Source organism: Vipera ursinii (genome assembly GCF_947247035.1).
Source record: "Vipera ursinii genome assembly, chromosome: 2".
Classification (NCBI taxonomy): Eukaryota; Metazoa; Chordata; class Lepidosauria; order Squamata; family Viperidae; genus Vipera; species Vipera ursinii.
This window is the reverse complement of record NC_139513.1, coordinates 40454441-40470669: the sequence shown is the minus strand read 5'-3', so window position 1 is coordinate 40470669 and position 16229 is coordinate 40454441. Positions and strand designations below refer to the sequence as shown.

At 39.3% G+C, this 16229-nt stretch overlaps 1 protein-coding gene across 3 annotated transcripts in view; it reads left to right on the top strand.

Annotated features, from left to right (window-relative positions):
* SHQ1 (SHQ1, H/ACA ribonucleoprotein assembly factor) overlaps window positions 1–12749 on the top strand; it is a 105953-nt gene extending 93204 nt beyond the window's left edge. For all 3 annotated transcript variants that reach the window (XM_083354304.1, XM_083354302.1, XM_083354303.1), the window contains one exon: window positions 11522–12749. In XM_083354304.1, coding sequence (XP_083210430.1) covers window positions 11522–12122 — 601 coding nt within the window. In that variant the 3' untranslated portion in view covers window positions 12123–12749. The remainder of the gene's footprint in view (window positions 1–11521) is intronic.
* Window positions 12750–16229: the final 3480 nt, after the last annotated feature.

The window sequence follows — 16229 nt, the reverse complement described above, 5'->3', positions numbered from 1 at the left end:
TATATGTCTAATCAAAAATATTCTATGGATTACATTTAGCAGCAAAAGAATTGCTGACCTTCATTAATCTAGACAGATTTGTTATTTTTGTATCTCATGGTAAAAGTGTATTTTAGAAGATTTTTCATCTGTTGGCTCAAAAAGAAAACAAGACATACTTAGAAATAATTAAAATGTTGACCAGATCTATAATGTCCCTTTGCAAATAGAAGGCCTTCTTCCATTCATGGAAAGGTTTAAGATGTAAAGAAGGGTGGCATTGGAGGAAACAAACTTCACTAGTTTTCCTTTACGCTTCTGTATGTATTTGGAGAACAATTTCATCTCTCATGCCTAATAGCTCTCTGGAATGGGAAGACAACTGGAGCTCCATATGAAACTGAACTGATAAGACTGCTGCCAATCCCAAGTAGCCCCTTGGTTTACTAAACAGCTGTGGTGAAATAAGTGACTTAAAAAACAGAAAACTAATTGTTGACATGACTGAATGCTGGTAAGAATTCAGCACGCTGACATAGTGATGGTAAGAGCACAGAGCTCGAAGTATACAGATAAATCTTCTATATACTTAATTAATTGCGGATGTCCTGTTGAGAGTGACCTGGATCTTTTAGCGAAGATTGTGTGGGACAAAACATAGGTATGAAGGATGGGTTTTGCAGGTGTCTTGATATAAAGTTGTTCATGACCATTCCAGTTGGGCAGAATCTATTTTGATGAAAGGTAACTCCTTGTGTTGCTACCTGGGATTTGATTCATCTTGAGCTTGAAACAGTAAACAGGGTTGTCTATGGTTTGAATTCTGCCTCCTGCGGGCTGAAGCAAAACTCTCTTCTTTGGGTGCTGGAGGAGGCGTGAGCAGCTGGCACCAGGAGATAGTCAGTGATGAGGCTGTAATGCCACTTCATTATCAAGTTCCACACATCAAAACCATGTGGACTTCTGGAAGGACTTTTTACTGCCAGCAGCGTAATGTAACAGAATCTTGAAAGCCTACCAAAGTAATTCTTCCTCACAATTTTAATTGCTGAAATATCTTTCTCACAACCATCCTCCCTTAGGCTCAAGACTCTCTTCTGTAATAAACGTTGCTTTTTGCACCCTCTGTAGTCCCCAGGTCTGTTAGACATTCAATCACACCTTCTTAAAAAAGACATTAGTGTATCTTCACCTGAAGAAGCCTTCCACAAAGCCAGCTGCTTATGGCAACTTTTGCCCAGCTTTCAATCTCCCCTTTCTTACAAAAGTAGTTGAAAAGCTGGCAACAAAGTAGTTAGAGAAGACGACGGATTCCTTAGATTCTTTCCAGTGAAGATTTAGAGCTGGGAAAGTACACTCCTCCTTCTCCTGTTAGTTCTCTTAGTGGTGTTTGACACTCTCAATCCTTCTAGATTGTCTACAAGAATTGCAGGTTTTGGGTATTGTTTTACAGTACTTCCTCTGTTCCTGGAGGAAACTGATTATCTTGACCCGTACCAATCGGGTTTCAGGCCCGGGTACAGCACGGAGACAGCATTGGTCGTGCTGGTGAATGATCTCTGGCGGGCTCGGGACAGGGGATGTTCCTCTGTCCTAGTCCTATTAGACCTCTCAGTGGCTTTTGATACCATCAACCATGGTATCCTACTGCGGCGTCTCGGGGTTGGGAGTGGGAGGCACTGTTTTACAGTGGTTCTCCTCCTATCGTGACCTCCCGGCTAGACTACTGCAACGCTCTCTACATGGGGCTGCCCTTGAGGACCACTTGGAGGCTTCAACTGGTGCAGAATGCAGCCGCGCGAGTTGTGATGGGAGTTTCCAGATACTCCTGTGTAACACCTCTTCTCCGCGAGCTGCATTGGCTTCCGGTTGCCCTCCGGGTGAGATTCAAGGTGCTCGTAATGACCTATAAAGCCCTAAATGGCTTGGGTCCGGATTATCTGAGGGAACACCTGCTGCCGGCATCAACTTCCCATCGTCCTGTGCGCTCCCACAGGGAGGGCCTTCTCAGGATACCGCCGGTTAAGGAATGCTGGCGGGTTATTCCCAGGGGAAGAGCGTTCTCTGTGGGTGCACCGGCCCTATGGAAGCAACTTCCCACGGAACTTAGGACTGCTCCCGACCTTCGTTCATTTCGCCGGCACCTGAAAACTTGGCTCTTCGAGCTGTCTGGCCCAGACTGATGGGTTTTAATTTTAATTGGGTTTTAGTTTTAAATTTTGGGGACTTGAATTAATTAATTTTTTTAATTGATTTTAATTTTTGTATGTTATGCTTTTAATTTTCCCTGTAAACCGCCCTGAGTTCTACGGGAATAGGGAGGTATATGAATTTAATAAAATCAATAAATAAATAAATGAGCATTTTAAGTCAGACGTCATAGCAGGGGGATCGCACTGAAACCTCTGGAAACCCCAGTTTCGTGAGGTTTGGTGCTTTCTCCCATATTATTCAAACCCCATATTATTTAACACATACTTGAAATTTCTGGGGGAGCTCATTCAGTAGTATAGTTGACATAACATTAACATGGCAAAAATCCCTAGTTATCTATTGTGACCTCAGCCTGAGCCAACATGCTTTTAAAATCCTACAGTGGTCAGTACAATTCAAATTAGTACAACCCAGATAGAATAATATTTACTCCAGAAGATAGTCTGGATAACATGATGCTGCCCTCAGCAGAATTGGTTCATGACTAGGAGATTCTCCTAAATTTGGCTTTCCTTCGTAAATAGCAGGTGAAAGCCATGGACAGGGCAGGCTTTCTCCAGCTTCAGCTAGTACCAAGTAGTCCAGACAATGTAACTAATAATCTGATCACATCGGAGTCGATTATTGCAGTTTGCTCATAGTGGGGCTACTTTGGAGATGACTTAGAAGCTATTGAACAGTTGCTGTAAACTGCAGCTACCAGACTACTGATGGGTCAATCCAGTTAAGCAAGAATAACACTGTTGACCCGGAATTAGGGGACAGTATAGGAAATATCAATTGTGAATGTGCAGATGGCCCTACTGTCTTTGGGCTCTTGCAAAGTCCTGGATGCAGGGTCATGAAAGGCCAGCAAGGAAAATACTCAATGTCCTAACCCACCCAAGAACATGCAATATCTTTAGGGAAAAACCCAAAAGGGAACATGTTTGTTACTTCTGTTCTCTTATCTACAGTATGCCAGACTTACTGGGTGAAATCTTTATCATATGCATGTCAGCTTTGCTGGATGGCTTGCTTATGTAACCAGAAAGAATAAATACAAGGATTTCTTGTCTTTCGGGGCTGCTCTCATTCAGAGGAGCCCATCTTTTTGTTCAGCTGAATGAAAACGTAAAGCTTGAAGGCAACTTCTGGTTTCCTGTAATTTTTTACCAGCAAAACCTCAGAACCTGCATATCAACACTTATTTTGAAGTTACTACATTAGTTGCCAATAAGCTTCTTGGTATAGTGCAAGTGCTGGTTAGTATTTTAAAGCTTAACAGCCAACACTGGAATACATCAACATTGAATGCCAAAATTGAATTGATCCTTCCAGTCCAATAATCTAGAAAAGGCCTTCATAGCTCTTACCTTGTGAGTTCATGGCAAATAGTGGGTTCATTCTCAATGGTGGCCCCCATTATATAAAATACTATTGCCCAGCATGCAACCAGTGGTCTCTTCTATGTAGGTATAACATTTCTATACATCTGTTGCCATTAAAATACAGTTTACAGCATAAATCATCATCACTTAAAGACAGTAATTGGGACTGGGAGCTTATTTAGTGACATAGTCAATGTGGCAGTTCCAGTTGCTGTTGTCAAGCAAATCCCACACAGTTGTTAAGTATGACATCACAGGATTGCCATTTGTGACCCCCTACTGCCTTCCCCATTGACTTTGCTTGTCGTAAACCAGCAGTGAGAGTCATAAATGCACCATAGGATGCTGCAACTGTTGTAATTGCGAGCCAGTTGCCAAACACCTGAATTACGATCCTGTCACTGTGGGGATGCTCCAGCGGCCACAACTATGAAGACTCATGGTAAGTCCATGTTACTCAGCGTTTTTGTAACTTTGAACAATCGCTGAACAAATGAGAACTACCTGTAATAAACTCTATATTTTCATGGAAACATGAATTTTGTTCTCTCAAAGTCTTCTCTCATATTAAAAAACTCTTTTTTCTGGTAAATGAAACATACAGTATGCGCAATAGGTTTTGGCTACATGCTTATCTTCATTTAAAGGGAAAATCCACAAAGAAATTTAATGTTTGTGGTGATAGTAATGAAATTGTAGTGGAATTACTTTGAATGAGTCTATTCCTGGTATCTTTCAAGGAAAATGGTACCTGCACTGCTCAGGAGAATTATGAGGTTGGATAAGGCAAAGATGGAAGATTTCTTCAGAGAAAGGTTTGACTGGATGGGGAAGGTTGAGGTGGATAGGAAAGAAGAAACAGAAACTAACACAAAACATTAAGAGCAAAAAAGAATTAGAATAGAATAGAATAATAGAATAGAATAGAATAGAATAGAATAGAATAGAATAGAATAGAATAGAATAGAATAGAATAGAATAGAATAGAATAGAATAGAATAGAATAGAATAGAATAACAGATTTGGAAGGGACTTCTAGGTAAAAAAATGTTTTTTTTTAAAAAAGGACAAAAAAAACAGTGTTAAAAGCACAGCTGAAGTTCTCTGTCTAAGAGCATGTTCTTGCTTCCAGAGGGATAATTTTTCCATTTGTTTTAAATTATAAGACTAGTAAGGTGAACTTTAGCTTTACATCGTACAGTTTACCTAGGGAATACATATGCTGGAATGACTAGACCGGGAAGCTGAAAAATATTTCCAGAGGAAAGCCATGTCAAATCAGCACCAATCTGTACACACATGTGCTCCTGTAATCACCAGGATTTATGTCTCACTCAATTCCTTCATATGCACAACACCAAGAAGCTCCCTGAATAGCTTGAAGTTTCTTCAGGCAAGGTTTCTCCTTCCTAGGAATGGTTCTTGATAATGTAACTGTCTTCCTCAGATGGCATGTACTTGTCATTCTCTTGACTTTGTGGCTGAATTTGTTTGAAAAAGGCCTGTTTTACTTGTTCTTGTTTGTCAGGAAAAGAGAGACATGTTGGAGGTATCTATGTGACAGGAAATTCTGCCTGTTGCTCTTGTTTTCTGAGCAGAGTGCATGTTATATCCTTGCTTTTGATGAGATGTCAGGACTGTGATTTGCAGCACAAATGGAAGACAAGTGATTATGTCTGTATCTTTAAAAATAAACAGTGATTTGTTTGAATGAGTCATATGTTTACCTGGCTCCTAGCCAGAATTGTGAAGTGCTTATAATGCTCCTGGTGTTATGAAGTTTGCTGATCTGGCTGTCAGCCAAACATATGTAATGCCCATTCTGATAATATGGATGTTTGTCTTTTGAAAGGAATGGCTGTTGTTCTGAGGTTTCTTTGTGCATACTAGAGTTTAAATACTTGAATAGCTCTCCATCTTTAATGCTGAGGAAATAGAAAGATTACAGCAAAGCACCAGTATTTTTTCTTCTCTTTAAAAGGAATTTACAACTGATTTGTAAATGATTTGTATTACGTCAAAAATATTTAATAAATAATAAAATTATTGTATATCTTTAGTGTTACTTTACTAGTGTCATAGGGAGCTTAAATAGTATATAGGTGATGGGAAGTTTATTTTTCTACATAGTCAAAGAGAGTCATAGTCAAAGATAGATAACTGACAAATAGCAAGTTTACATCAGTCCATTTCTAGAATAACCAAAGAATACAAAACACCAGCCCTATATTAAGTAGCTCCCAATTCAGTTAAAAATGTGGGCCAGCTCCAATTTACTGGAACATGAAATGCTTGGAAACATTATTCTGAAAAGAACATTGTTCCAGACCTATGCTAAGATGCTAGTTGTTCATTTATCAGCGTCTCAGATATGTGATAATGTATTTAGGTTGTTGACACTAGGAGGTTTTTAGCACATTTTTATTCACCTTTTGGTTCAAAAAGAGTGGTGGTATAAAAAAAGTTGGCTATTAATTAAATCTTGAGATTGAGTGGTTAAAACAGAGGCCATAATTAGGAGAAGTCAGCTGTCCTGTCATATGTAATTAAGCAATAGAGAAATGCCTACAATGTTGGTAGGTTAAGTATATAATGTTCTGGTTAATTTGTGGGGTTCTTGGGTGTATGTAAATATATTTTACAGAGAAGAGAATAAAACAATGTGTTGCATGAAATGCAGAGCTAGAGAGAATATGGAGGAAAAGGAAATCAGGCGTGAATAGCAGACACATGCTGGCATTTCTTGTTTTAGTTTTTTTTTGTTCAGTTTTATTTTGTTTTTGCAGCAGAGTTTTTTTTTCTCTCTCAGGCTATCAATCACCTTTTCACCACTTCCTGCAACAGCAGGTCTGCAATAAATCCTGCTGTAACTGATTGGGTTTCATTTCCTCTGCCAAAGTCTACTAACCTGCAAGGCATGACACAGTGACACCAGAGCGAGCAACTGATAATGTAATACACAACTCCTGTGAGGCAAAAGTTAAAAGTGCTTGTTCTCTCAGCAGAATGATTTTAAAGATCTTTATATTCTAGTTCCCAGGAGGGATAATTACTCAGTATAACACAGAGAACATTTCTTAATCTAAAGGAATTTTATTTAAAAGTGTGTGGAAAGGATGGAGATAAGTGAATGGTGTGGGTTTTTTTTTCTCTTTTTCTTTTAATGTTCTCAGCCCTTTCTAAATTGCCTTCATTCCAGGGGGCAATGCAGCCTCTGAAAACATGTTCCAGGAGAATGTTCAACCCCAATTATAAGACTATTAAGAGGAAGGTGGTAGCTCAGCAACTAAGTAGGGAGAGCACATGCTAGGTTCAAATTCCTGATACTGCCACTTAAAAGAATCTGAGGTATCAGAGCCTGGAGAAACAGCTGTTGCAGACCTGGAGAATTGGTGGGAGATAATGATGATAATTATGCTAAAAAGGTGTGCCCTTGTTCTTCTGTATTCCTAAATATTATCCCTCTAAAAATATTTGAAGGCAGTCAAATAGCATTGAATTCTCTTAGTCTTTAAATTTCAGTTCAGTTTCCCTTAATCCATCTCACACATTTGTCCCTGTATGACAGGGGACGCTGGCTGAGGAATTTCGGGAGTTGAATTCCACAAGTCACAAAAGGGCCAGGTTTGAAGAGCCCTGCTGTATGTATGACATAGTTAGCTATAGAGACAACGTATTTAAATAAGTGCAGACTATACTCTTTTTTTTATTTAGCAAGCAAGTGGCTCTCATAAAATGGGGAAAGCTTCTAAAAGAAACAATTCTCACTTGCATCTGCTCATCTTTACAGTTGTCATGCCTTCAAACATACCATTCACGTCATGCTGACAGGGAGAGATGCTAATTGTGGCTGTGTTGTTCCTACCCAGTGAGAGTGATAAAGAGGCAAGCGCAGTTTCTTTTTTTAAATTTGAACAATTTGCATGTGTCTGTATTCACAGGCTTTTACCAAACTGAAGCAATGCCATGACTGAAATGAATGTGACCGAAAATGTAAACAGGAAAAAGGGGAAGTACATTCCCAAGCATGCACAGAAATAAAGATGTCATTGGCCCAAAGTATTACAAATTAACATTCTTCTTTTAAGAACCATATTTCCATGTTCTCCAATTGCTCTGTGCTTTTTAAGCAAGGCAAGACTGAAGAATTTTAATTTACAATGAAATCTTTCTTCCTTTCTTTGAAATTCCTGGGATTCTATCTCCCACCACTAGCAGTCATTTATATTAACAGCAATAGCACTGAGACTTATATACTGCTTCACAATGCTTTACAGCCTTTTCTAAGCAGTTTACAGAGTCAGCATATTGTCCCTAACAATCTGGGTCCTCATTTTACCGACCTTGGAAGGATGAAAGGCTGAGTCAACCTTGAACCGCTGAGAATCGAACTGCTGGCAGTCAGCAGAATTAGCCTGCAATACTGCATTCTAACCACTGTGCCATTATGGCTCATATGCATTTCCTTCCTTCATTATCTGAACATTAGAGATGCCCAGATTTGCTGATGGCAAGTTGATGTGGGAATGAAAATCCCTTGTTAACTTTTGGTACCAGGTGTTGATGTTGGAAATAAAGAAGGCCACAGTTTACATTTGCTGAGTGAATAATGGTCTCGGCACAGATTACTTCCACCGGTAAAGGCTTTTAAATGTACTGTCTGGACCCATTTCAGCTGAGCTTTCAACCAAGATAAGTAGTGCGATGCCTTGGCTGAAATTGGATGGGATAAATGCAGACTTGATAATTCTCCAAAACTGTTCACAACTTTTGTTATTATGGCTATCCTGGATTGTCAGGAAGGATTGGATATGGAGCACAGTGCTGCAGGTTTAATATATAAGCCTGGATTTCTGACTTCTGATATCCCACAAGGTTCCAACTTGTCCCTCTTGATATTCAGTAGCTACATGAAACACTAATGGTGATCATTCAGAACTTGGAATGATCTGTTTCTGTTTTCCATCTACTGTAAGAAAGCATTGTCTAAACTCAGTGACACATGGATGAGGGAGAACAAGCTACCATTTAATCCAGACAAGACTGCCATTGTCAGTAGGAAGTTGATTTAGGATTAAAGTTCAAACAGTAATGCATTCTTCTGAAAGAAATATATATACTGTATTCACTCTGAAAGTGCAACTTGATCCTCATCTGTCACTGAATTTACAGGAATCGTGTGAAGCTTGTATATAGGATGTTCTGCATTTGTTGCTAGGACCCTCTCAAGCATAATTTGAAGTGGTGATGCTGACCTTTTTGGTAACAGAGCATTCAGGAATTGTTTCTCACCCTTACAGGAAACAGAAAATCTGCAATCTTGTTTAATCAGGCTTGTAACTGTTAATTGATTCCAGTGTTACGTTAATTTTATATTTTTAAAAATGTTGTTGGCTATCATGAGTAAATAGATGTAGCACAAATAAAGTCACTAGTGGTTTACAGGCTGCTGGATAGTATCAGGAAGTGATTTTAGAATATTTGGGGTGGGAGGTGGCTCTTTTTTTTCTAATATTTTAAAAAATACCTTTGCAGTTCATTGAATTCCATTACAAATCAGTGCAACTTGTTGTTATCCACGTGGTTTAAAGGAAAATGACTTATGTCCAAATGCTATTGGGATTAATTTTTCCCACTTATTCCAGTGGGAAGGGCCTTCTTCAGATCCTAATTTCAGCTACAGAGAGCCAGGAGAGGAGCCTTTTGAAATATTTTCCTCTCAGAGATGAGATCTTGCCCCCACACTAATGGTTTTCTGGTTGAGCCTAAAAACGTGTCTTTACCTTTTGGTCTGGGACCCTGACAGAATCCCACTATGTTGGAGGTGGCTGATGAGATAGACAAAATTCTCTCCCCCAAGTTGACCATCATCTTGCTTTTTAATTTTAATTTTAGCTTTTTATTCTATTTTAATTGGGGTTGGGTTTTTTTACACTTTTTACCTTTAACTGTATTGTAAAGGTTGCTCAGAGTCATTGCATTAGTGTGATGGACAACAAAGAAATCCAATAAATAAAAATAAATAAAATAATACAATGAGTCTGAAAAGCATTTTGTAAAGACCTGCTAGTCAGCAATTCTGCAGCTAGAACATGCAGAAGAACCCTCTCCCAGCTGATATCCACCAGTTATTGCTCAAAGAGATACTGCCTTTAATCCTGAAAATACAATTTGATCATTGATCCTGATTAAGAGCAATGGGAGGGGGTGCTACTTTATATTTTATTCTTCTAACTACCGGTATCCTGACATATCTAAGATCTCCTATCCTGTTTAACATCTATATTAGGGGTGTCAAACTGGTGACCCACAGGCCAGATGTGTCATGCAGAAGCTGCGCCCACCCAAGCTCCAGCAAGGAGAAAAAAAGTCACGCTATGTCGCAACACTTCACGTGATGCGATAAGTTTGACACCCCTGATCTAGTTGAAGCAATTGGTAGAGGTCATCTTTAGCCATGGTGTGAGGTATTATTTATTTAATTTATTTATTTAATTTAATTTATATACCCCCCCTTCTCCCCAAGGACTCAGGGCGGTGTCATTATCATTATGCATTATACTTCACTTTGCTTACTTCACATCAGGTGAAGTAAGCAATGCTGTTGATACTCTATCTTGGTATCTGGAGACTGTGGGAATTTAGATGGGGGGCAATAGGCTTCAGCTCAACACTGGCAGCTTTTGGAACCACCAGCACTTAAGAATTTACCATCTTTAGTTTTGGGTAGGGTGGCGCTGCTCCAGACAGTCCACAATCTAGCGATCCTTATAGAACTTATGAGTCAAGTTTGATGAGCAAATGGCAGTCATGGCTGGGAGGAACTTTGCACAACTTTGGGTCGTATGTCACTTCCTCTTGCTCCTAGACCAGGAGGCCCTCCACCTAGTCACTCCTGTCTTTGTCACCTCCCACATGTATTATTGTAACGTGATGTACAGGGGACTGGCCTTGAAGAGCATCTGGAAACTCTAGCTGGTGCAAATTGAATGATGAACCTAGATCAGTACACTTTACGCCTCTGTTCTGCTAGCTGCATTGGTTAGCAATTTGCTTCTGGGTTCCGTTCAAGATGCTGGTAATTACTGCTAAATCCCTACATAGCATGGGGCTGGATTATTTGAGAGACCCCCACTCCCCAATCTCATCGACCTGCCCCGTCAGGTCGAGCATGTTGCTGATCCTATCCAGGAAGGAGTATCATCTGATAGAAGCCAAGAGGAGAGTCTTTTCTGCAGTGGCACCATCGTTCCCCCTGGATCATCCTTTCCCCTGAGGTCAGATTGGCCCCAACCTTGCTGGCCTTCCAGAAGGATCTGAAGACACGCCTTTGTCACCGGCTCTGGGGAGGTCTGTTAAAGTAGGTGTGGAGCCTGCAAAGTGGCTCTATTGCTGGGGAAATTAGTTCATCGTCCTGCAAATTATGCTTTTAACATAATGGTCTGCATTATTTTTTAAATTTAAAATGAATTTTCCTGCTTTTTTTAGTTATTTCATTCTATTGCTTTTCGTGTTTTTAATCTTTGTACACCACCCTGAGGCATGTGTATAAATCTAGTTTGCAAGGATATGTGTTTATCATAGGAATTATGGGAAGAGAGAGGGGGGGAAGAGAAGCTTTCTTGGCCTCATCTACCTATTGTCCACTGCCAGGCCTAACAATTGGGCAGCTGTCGAAGGACTCTCTAGTTATTAATGCTTTCACCCCGTGAAAAATGTTGTCCACCCTTTCATCCCATCAGTACTGAGTTTACTGAGGAATTTTAGCCATTGTGGAATTAAGGTTTTATAAATCAGACAAAGAGCAAGAAGCCTGATTGATGCTTAGTTGTTGAATAATCAGAAAATCTACTCGTGGGACCTCTTGTTACTTATCATTCTGTATATTATTGCATTGGTTACTTTTGCATTTATGTCAATCAGGAGCACTGAATGTTTTCGGATCTTCCCTTCCGCAGGTCAAAGAAGTTGGCAGCGCTTGCTGATTGCGTGCAGAAAGCAGAGCTGGGTAAGGAGGACTTGGGTTTCGAATTAAATGAGCTGGAAACAGCCGCACTTCTGGTACAAGAGGAAGAGAAAGAGTTAAAAGCGATTGACGAGGCAGGCGATTCTGAGCAGCAGCTGCTGCCTCCCTCCCAAGAAGAAGCAAGCGAATTCGAGGAGTCGGGCAGCACTTCATCATACGAGACAGAAGTCTCTGATTCGGATGAACAAGAGTCCTCAGCCGGTGAAGATGGGAAAATAAATCCTTTACAATGCACACTCCTAGAGAAGAGGACAGCCCCACTTATTGACGATAATGGATTAAGGCGAGACACAGGCACTTTGACACTGGAGGGTGGTAATGAAAAATCAAAGGCTTCTCTACAATCTACATCTGTTTCGGGAAAACTGATAGAGGAATTAGAAAGGCAAATGCAGGCGGCAGTAAGGCTGACGGAGTTGCCTAAAGCTGCACCTCCTCTGAGGGGTGACGGCCAGGATTGCAGCAGCCCTTCGCAAGGGTTGGGAACCAAAGCCACAGCTCAGCCTGAAGGACTTTTACTGGATCCTAATTAAAAGGAACATTTCTTGGAGGTGACTCCAAAGTTTTGGGTGTTACAGATGAAGCTTCTTAGACAATAATTAGGGAGAAATTGTTAAAATATGGAAGCAAAATAAGTTTTATATCAAGATCTTCCTGAGATAAAGGTGTTCTAAATATATAACAGTAATTCCAGTCTAATTTAATTTTGATACCTAAGACAAGAATTTTCTGTAATCTTAACGTTACGATAGTTTAATTGCTTTAGAAAAATATGATCAAATATGGGAGGAAGTTTCTGGTTTCTGGGAAAAAAAATATAAGCTTAACTATTTTTGTATTTGAAAATGAATTTTGTTAACAGTTTAATATCTTCTTTATTTGCTTTTAAATATTTTGAGGTGCTTGTGCCTGAGTAGAATACGTAAAAAAACCTTAGTTTCCAGATATTTGCATGTAATACCTTTGACTTTCAAGATGATTTCTATATGCAGCATATTCAATATCTGTTCAGATTAATGGTAATAATATTTCCCGGTACTGAATTTTGTGGAATTTTTTGGGACTTACTGCAGGCAGTGATGGGAAAGAGGTTCAGTTAATATTTTACTATGAACCAATCCAAATTTCAATTCTTTAAACAATACACAAGCTGGAATCCAGATATCTCTCAGTATTTATTTTTATGCAAATTATGCAGTGTAATTGTCTTATCAAAAATTTGAACATAAATTAGGATGTGTGTGTATGCTGAGATATGTGTATGATATAAATTGAAAGATTTTGCTGTGATCATTCACCATCACATAGAAAATCAATAGGTGAATATCCAAAGCTGAATCAACAATGTTGGTATAATTAGGAGAAATACATATAAACATTATTGACTAAAAACAATATTAAAAACAGCTAAGATATTTGTTTTAGCTACACATGTGTGACAAAAAAGAAAAGGAGTTGGTATGTATTCTCTTTGGATATATAGTCAAAAAATTCCACCTTATATATATTTAGATGAATGAGAATTTTAAGTACAAATATGTGCATACCAGCCTTAGTTAAAAATTTAAAAATAAGATTAGGAAACTTAAAGGGGGGGAATCAAAACTCATGGAGTAAAATTGATAGGTTTCTATCCATCAAAATCGTCATTTGTGAGATGTGACTATTTGGCAATATTATTTTATTATTATTATTATTTTAGAGCATACAACATACATTTCACTGCGGATTAGTAAATATTTGATTATAGATTACCTTTTTTTTTTTTAATTTTTTTTTTTTATTGAAAAGTTTTATAAAATACAATTTTCCTTTAAAAAACCCCCCTTCCCCCTCCCTCCTCCCCTCCCTACCTCCCCCCTATCTCCCCCCTCCCCCTCCCCCTCCTCCCTCCCCTACCTCCCCCCCTCCACTTCCCCTCCTCCCCCCTCCCCCCCCCCGACTTCCCAGAGCAAAATACAAGGTATATATCTAAAAGGCAATCATAAACAATCATATACTAACAATTATAAACTCTAAAATCCATCACTCTCTAGCTTGTATATAGTAAACCAATCCTTAATAATACTAAATATATATAAAAAACTAAAATAAAAGAAAACTAGCATCATTCCCATCTATGTTCTTCCACAATTCACTATTACCTTAACATATTCTCATTTGCACATTAATAAATAGTTCTTACACAAATTAACCCACATTAACCCACAAAACTTTCTTCCTCTTCCTCTGTAGTAAGTTGTCCATTAATTCCAAATTAAAAAAAAAAAAATCTATTACCATACATAGCATCCCAAAACTTTTTTTTTTTTTTTTTTTTAAAAACACAACTACCACTTAACTATAAATATTTTGTGGAAGTTCCATAGATTTCTACTGGTCTTATTTTTTTTCCTTTTTTGAGCGTTTTAAGGCAGCACGCGTCACCCTCTGTTCTCTAAGATCATCCAAAAGAGTTGCAGCTTGAACTCCTCCTGTACCCTTCTCGTCTATCTGTGCATCTTCATCCTCTTGATGTTCTCCTTCTCCAGATCCCTCTGCAGCTTCCAGAAGTGTTGATGGGGTTACTTTCAAGACATTATTATAAAAATCATGCGCTTGCTTCACATTACTCAAACAGTACCTTTTGCCATCATACATGAAGCTCAACCCAGCTGGGATCTCCCATCTGAACCTTATATCTCTTTGCTTGAGCTCTTGCACAAGAAATATAAAATCCTTCCTTCTCTTTAAAATCTTTGGAGGAATTTCTTTTAGAACCAAAACTTGTTGACCAGCAATCACAACTTTGGTATCGTAGGCAGCTTGTATAACTTCATCTCTAATTTCCCTTTTTACAAAATAAACCACCACATCTCTAGGCAACTTTCTCTGTTTAGCAATCCACGAATTCACACGAAACACTTTGTCCATACCTTGTTTTAATTCAGATGCTGGATGGTTCAATACTCCCTCAAAAGCCTCAGAAACCAGCTGCTTTAAATCTTCCTTAATATTCTCTTTTAGGCCTCTAATTCTCACAGCAAACTGCATCTGGTAAAATTGAGCCAAGCTCTGTTCACTGTCGATTTTGTCTTTTAAATCTTCAATTTCCAATACTTTTGCTTCTAATAAAGCATTCTTTTGAATCAAATCTTGCACTTGATCATCCAGCACCTCCACACATTTAGCAACTTTTTGCACTGAGGACAAAATGTCTACCTTCATTTCTCTAAGTTTCTGTTCCATCCTTTCTTCCATTCTCTGCTCCAATTTCTCCAATTTCTCCTCCATCTGTAGAAATTTAACACCCATTGACTCCAAAATTAACTGGGTATGTTTTTCAAGATCCTTCGATGTCAATACATCAGGAGAATGCAACGCCTGCAGCAATGATTGTTGTTGCACCGGAGAATTTCCAGCACTCCGAAAAGTTCTAGGGGGAGGTTTAGCCGCCATCTTTTACTTACAATTGTGACGCACTTTCACTTTAAGTTTTAAGCAAAGTCCATCAAGCTTGAGAGTAAAATAAAATCTTCTTCATCTCTTCATCTTTCCCTCTTGTACTGCTCTGCCTGCTCTTTCCCTTTCATAGTCTCTCCTTCAAGCAGGGATGGTCGCAGACGCCTGGCTCTGCTCCATGAAGTCCGGAGCAGAGACGCTAGCCAGCTGGGAGCAGCCCAGGCTACGGGGGAGTTCAATCCTTCAGCCGCCCAAGCTCCAAGCTCAGGCGGCCCCGGAGAACTCAACCCCCACCTGGGGGCTCACCCCCTCCTCTTCTCCCGAGGAGGGGGCTTCAGATTCGCCCGAACAGCTGATCGGCGCTGTTTCGGGCGAAAAAACACCAGCTGAGCCGCGGGCAGCCCGGGAAGGCTCCCTCCGTCGCCGCGGAGCCACCAGAAGTGAACCGATTATAGATTACCTTTATACTACTGGTCTGTGGCTCAGCTGGAGAAAATGTGATTCACTGGTTAGAATGCAGGTTGAAATGTAGGAAATAATATAGTTGTAATTCTGCCAGTGGCTTAATAAAAGATGCATTGTGATTGAAGAGCAAAGATGAGCATTCTCATTGAGGGCTAGGTACCCAAATCATGTTCTTTTTTACAATATTTGCTAGTAATAGACAAAGCTGCATTTTTTCATTTGCATCCAGGATACACAATATGCATGTCCCTATTCATAATTTGTCATCCTGAACTATAAATACTGTTTCATATTATTTGAAATAGTGATAACATAATAAACTATACAGACAATGCACCTAAGACACCAGCTAGGTCAATGTGTTTAGTTTGTGCAAATTTGAAAATAAAACTGTGGAGGTATCATGGATATAATTGTCCAAGCACTGAAACTCCTAAGGCAAAAGGTAAGTGCCCTCTTGCTCATTTTCAGCCCGCCATTTTGTGACAGGCAGTGAAGTGTGCTTCCTCACTGAGAATTGACTGCTATATTGATGAAAATATAACACCCTTTATTCCATCCTTTTCCTACATGAGCAAATTTCTTACTTTGGTCTTGTGACTTTAGAGGTTGACTTTTTCACCTATACTCCCAATATTTAGGATTGTTCACTCTTCAGAGAAAACAACAGCTTTCAGTTTGTTTTAGAAATATATGAAATTTTAGAACTAGTTTTTGACAGCAGGCATGACATA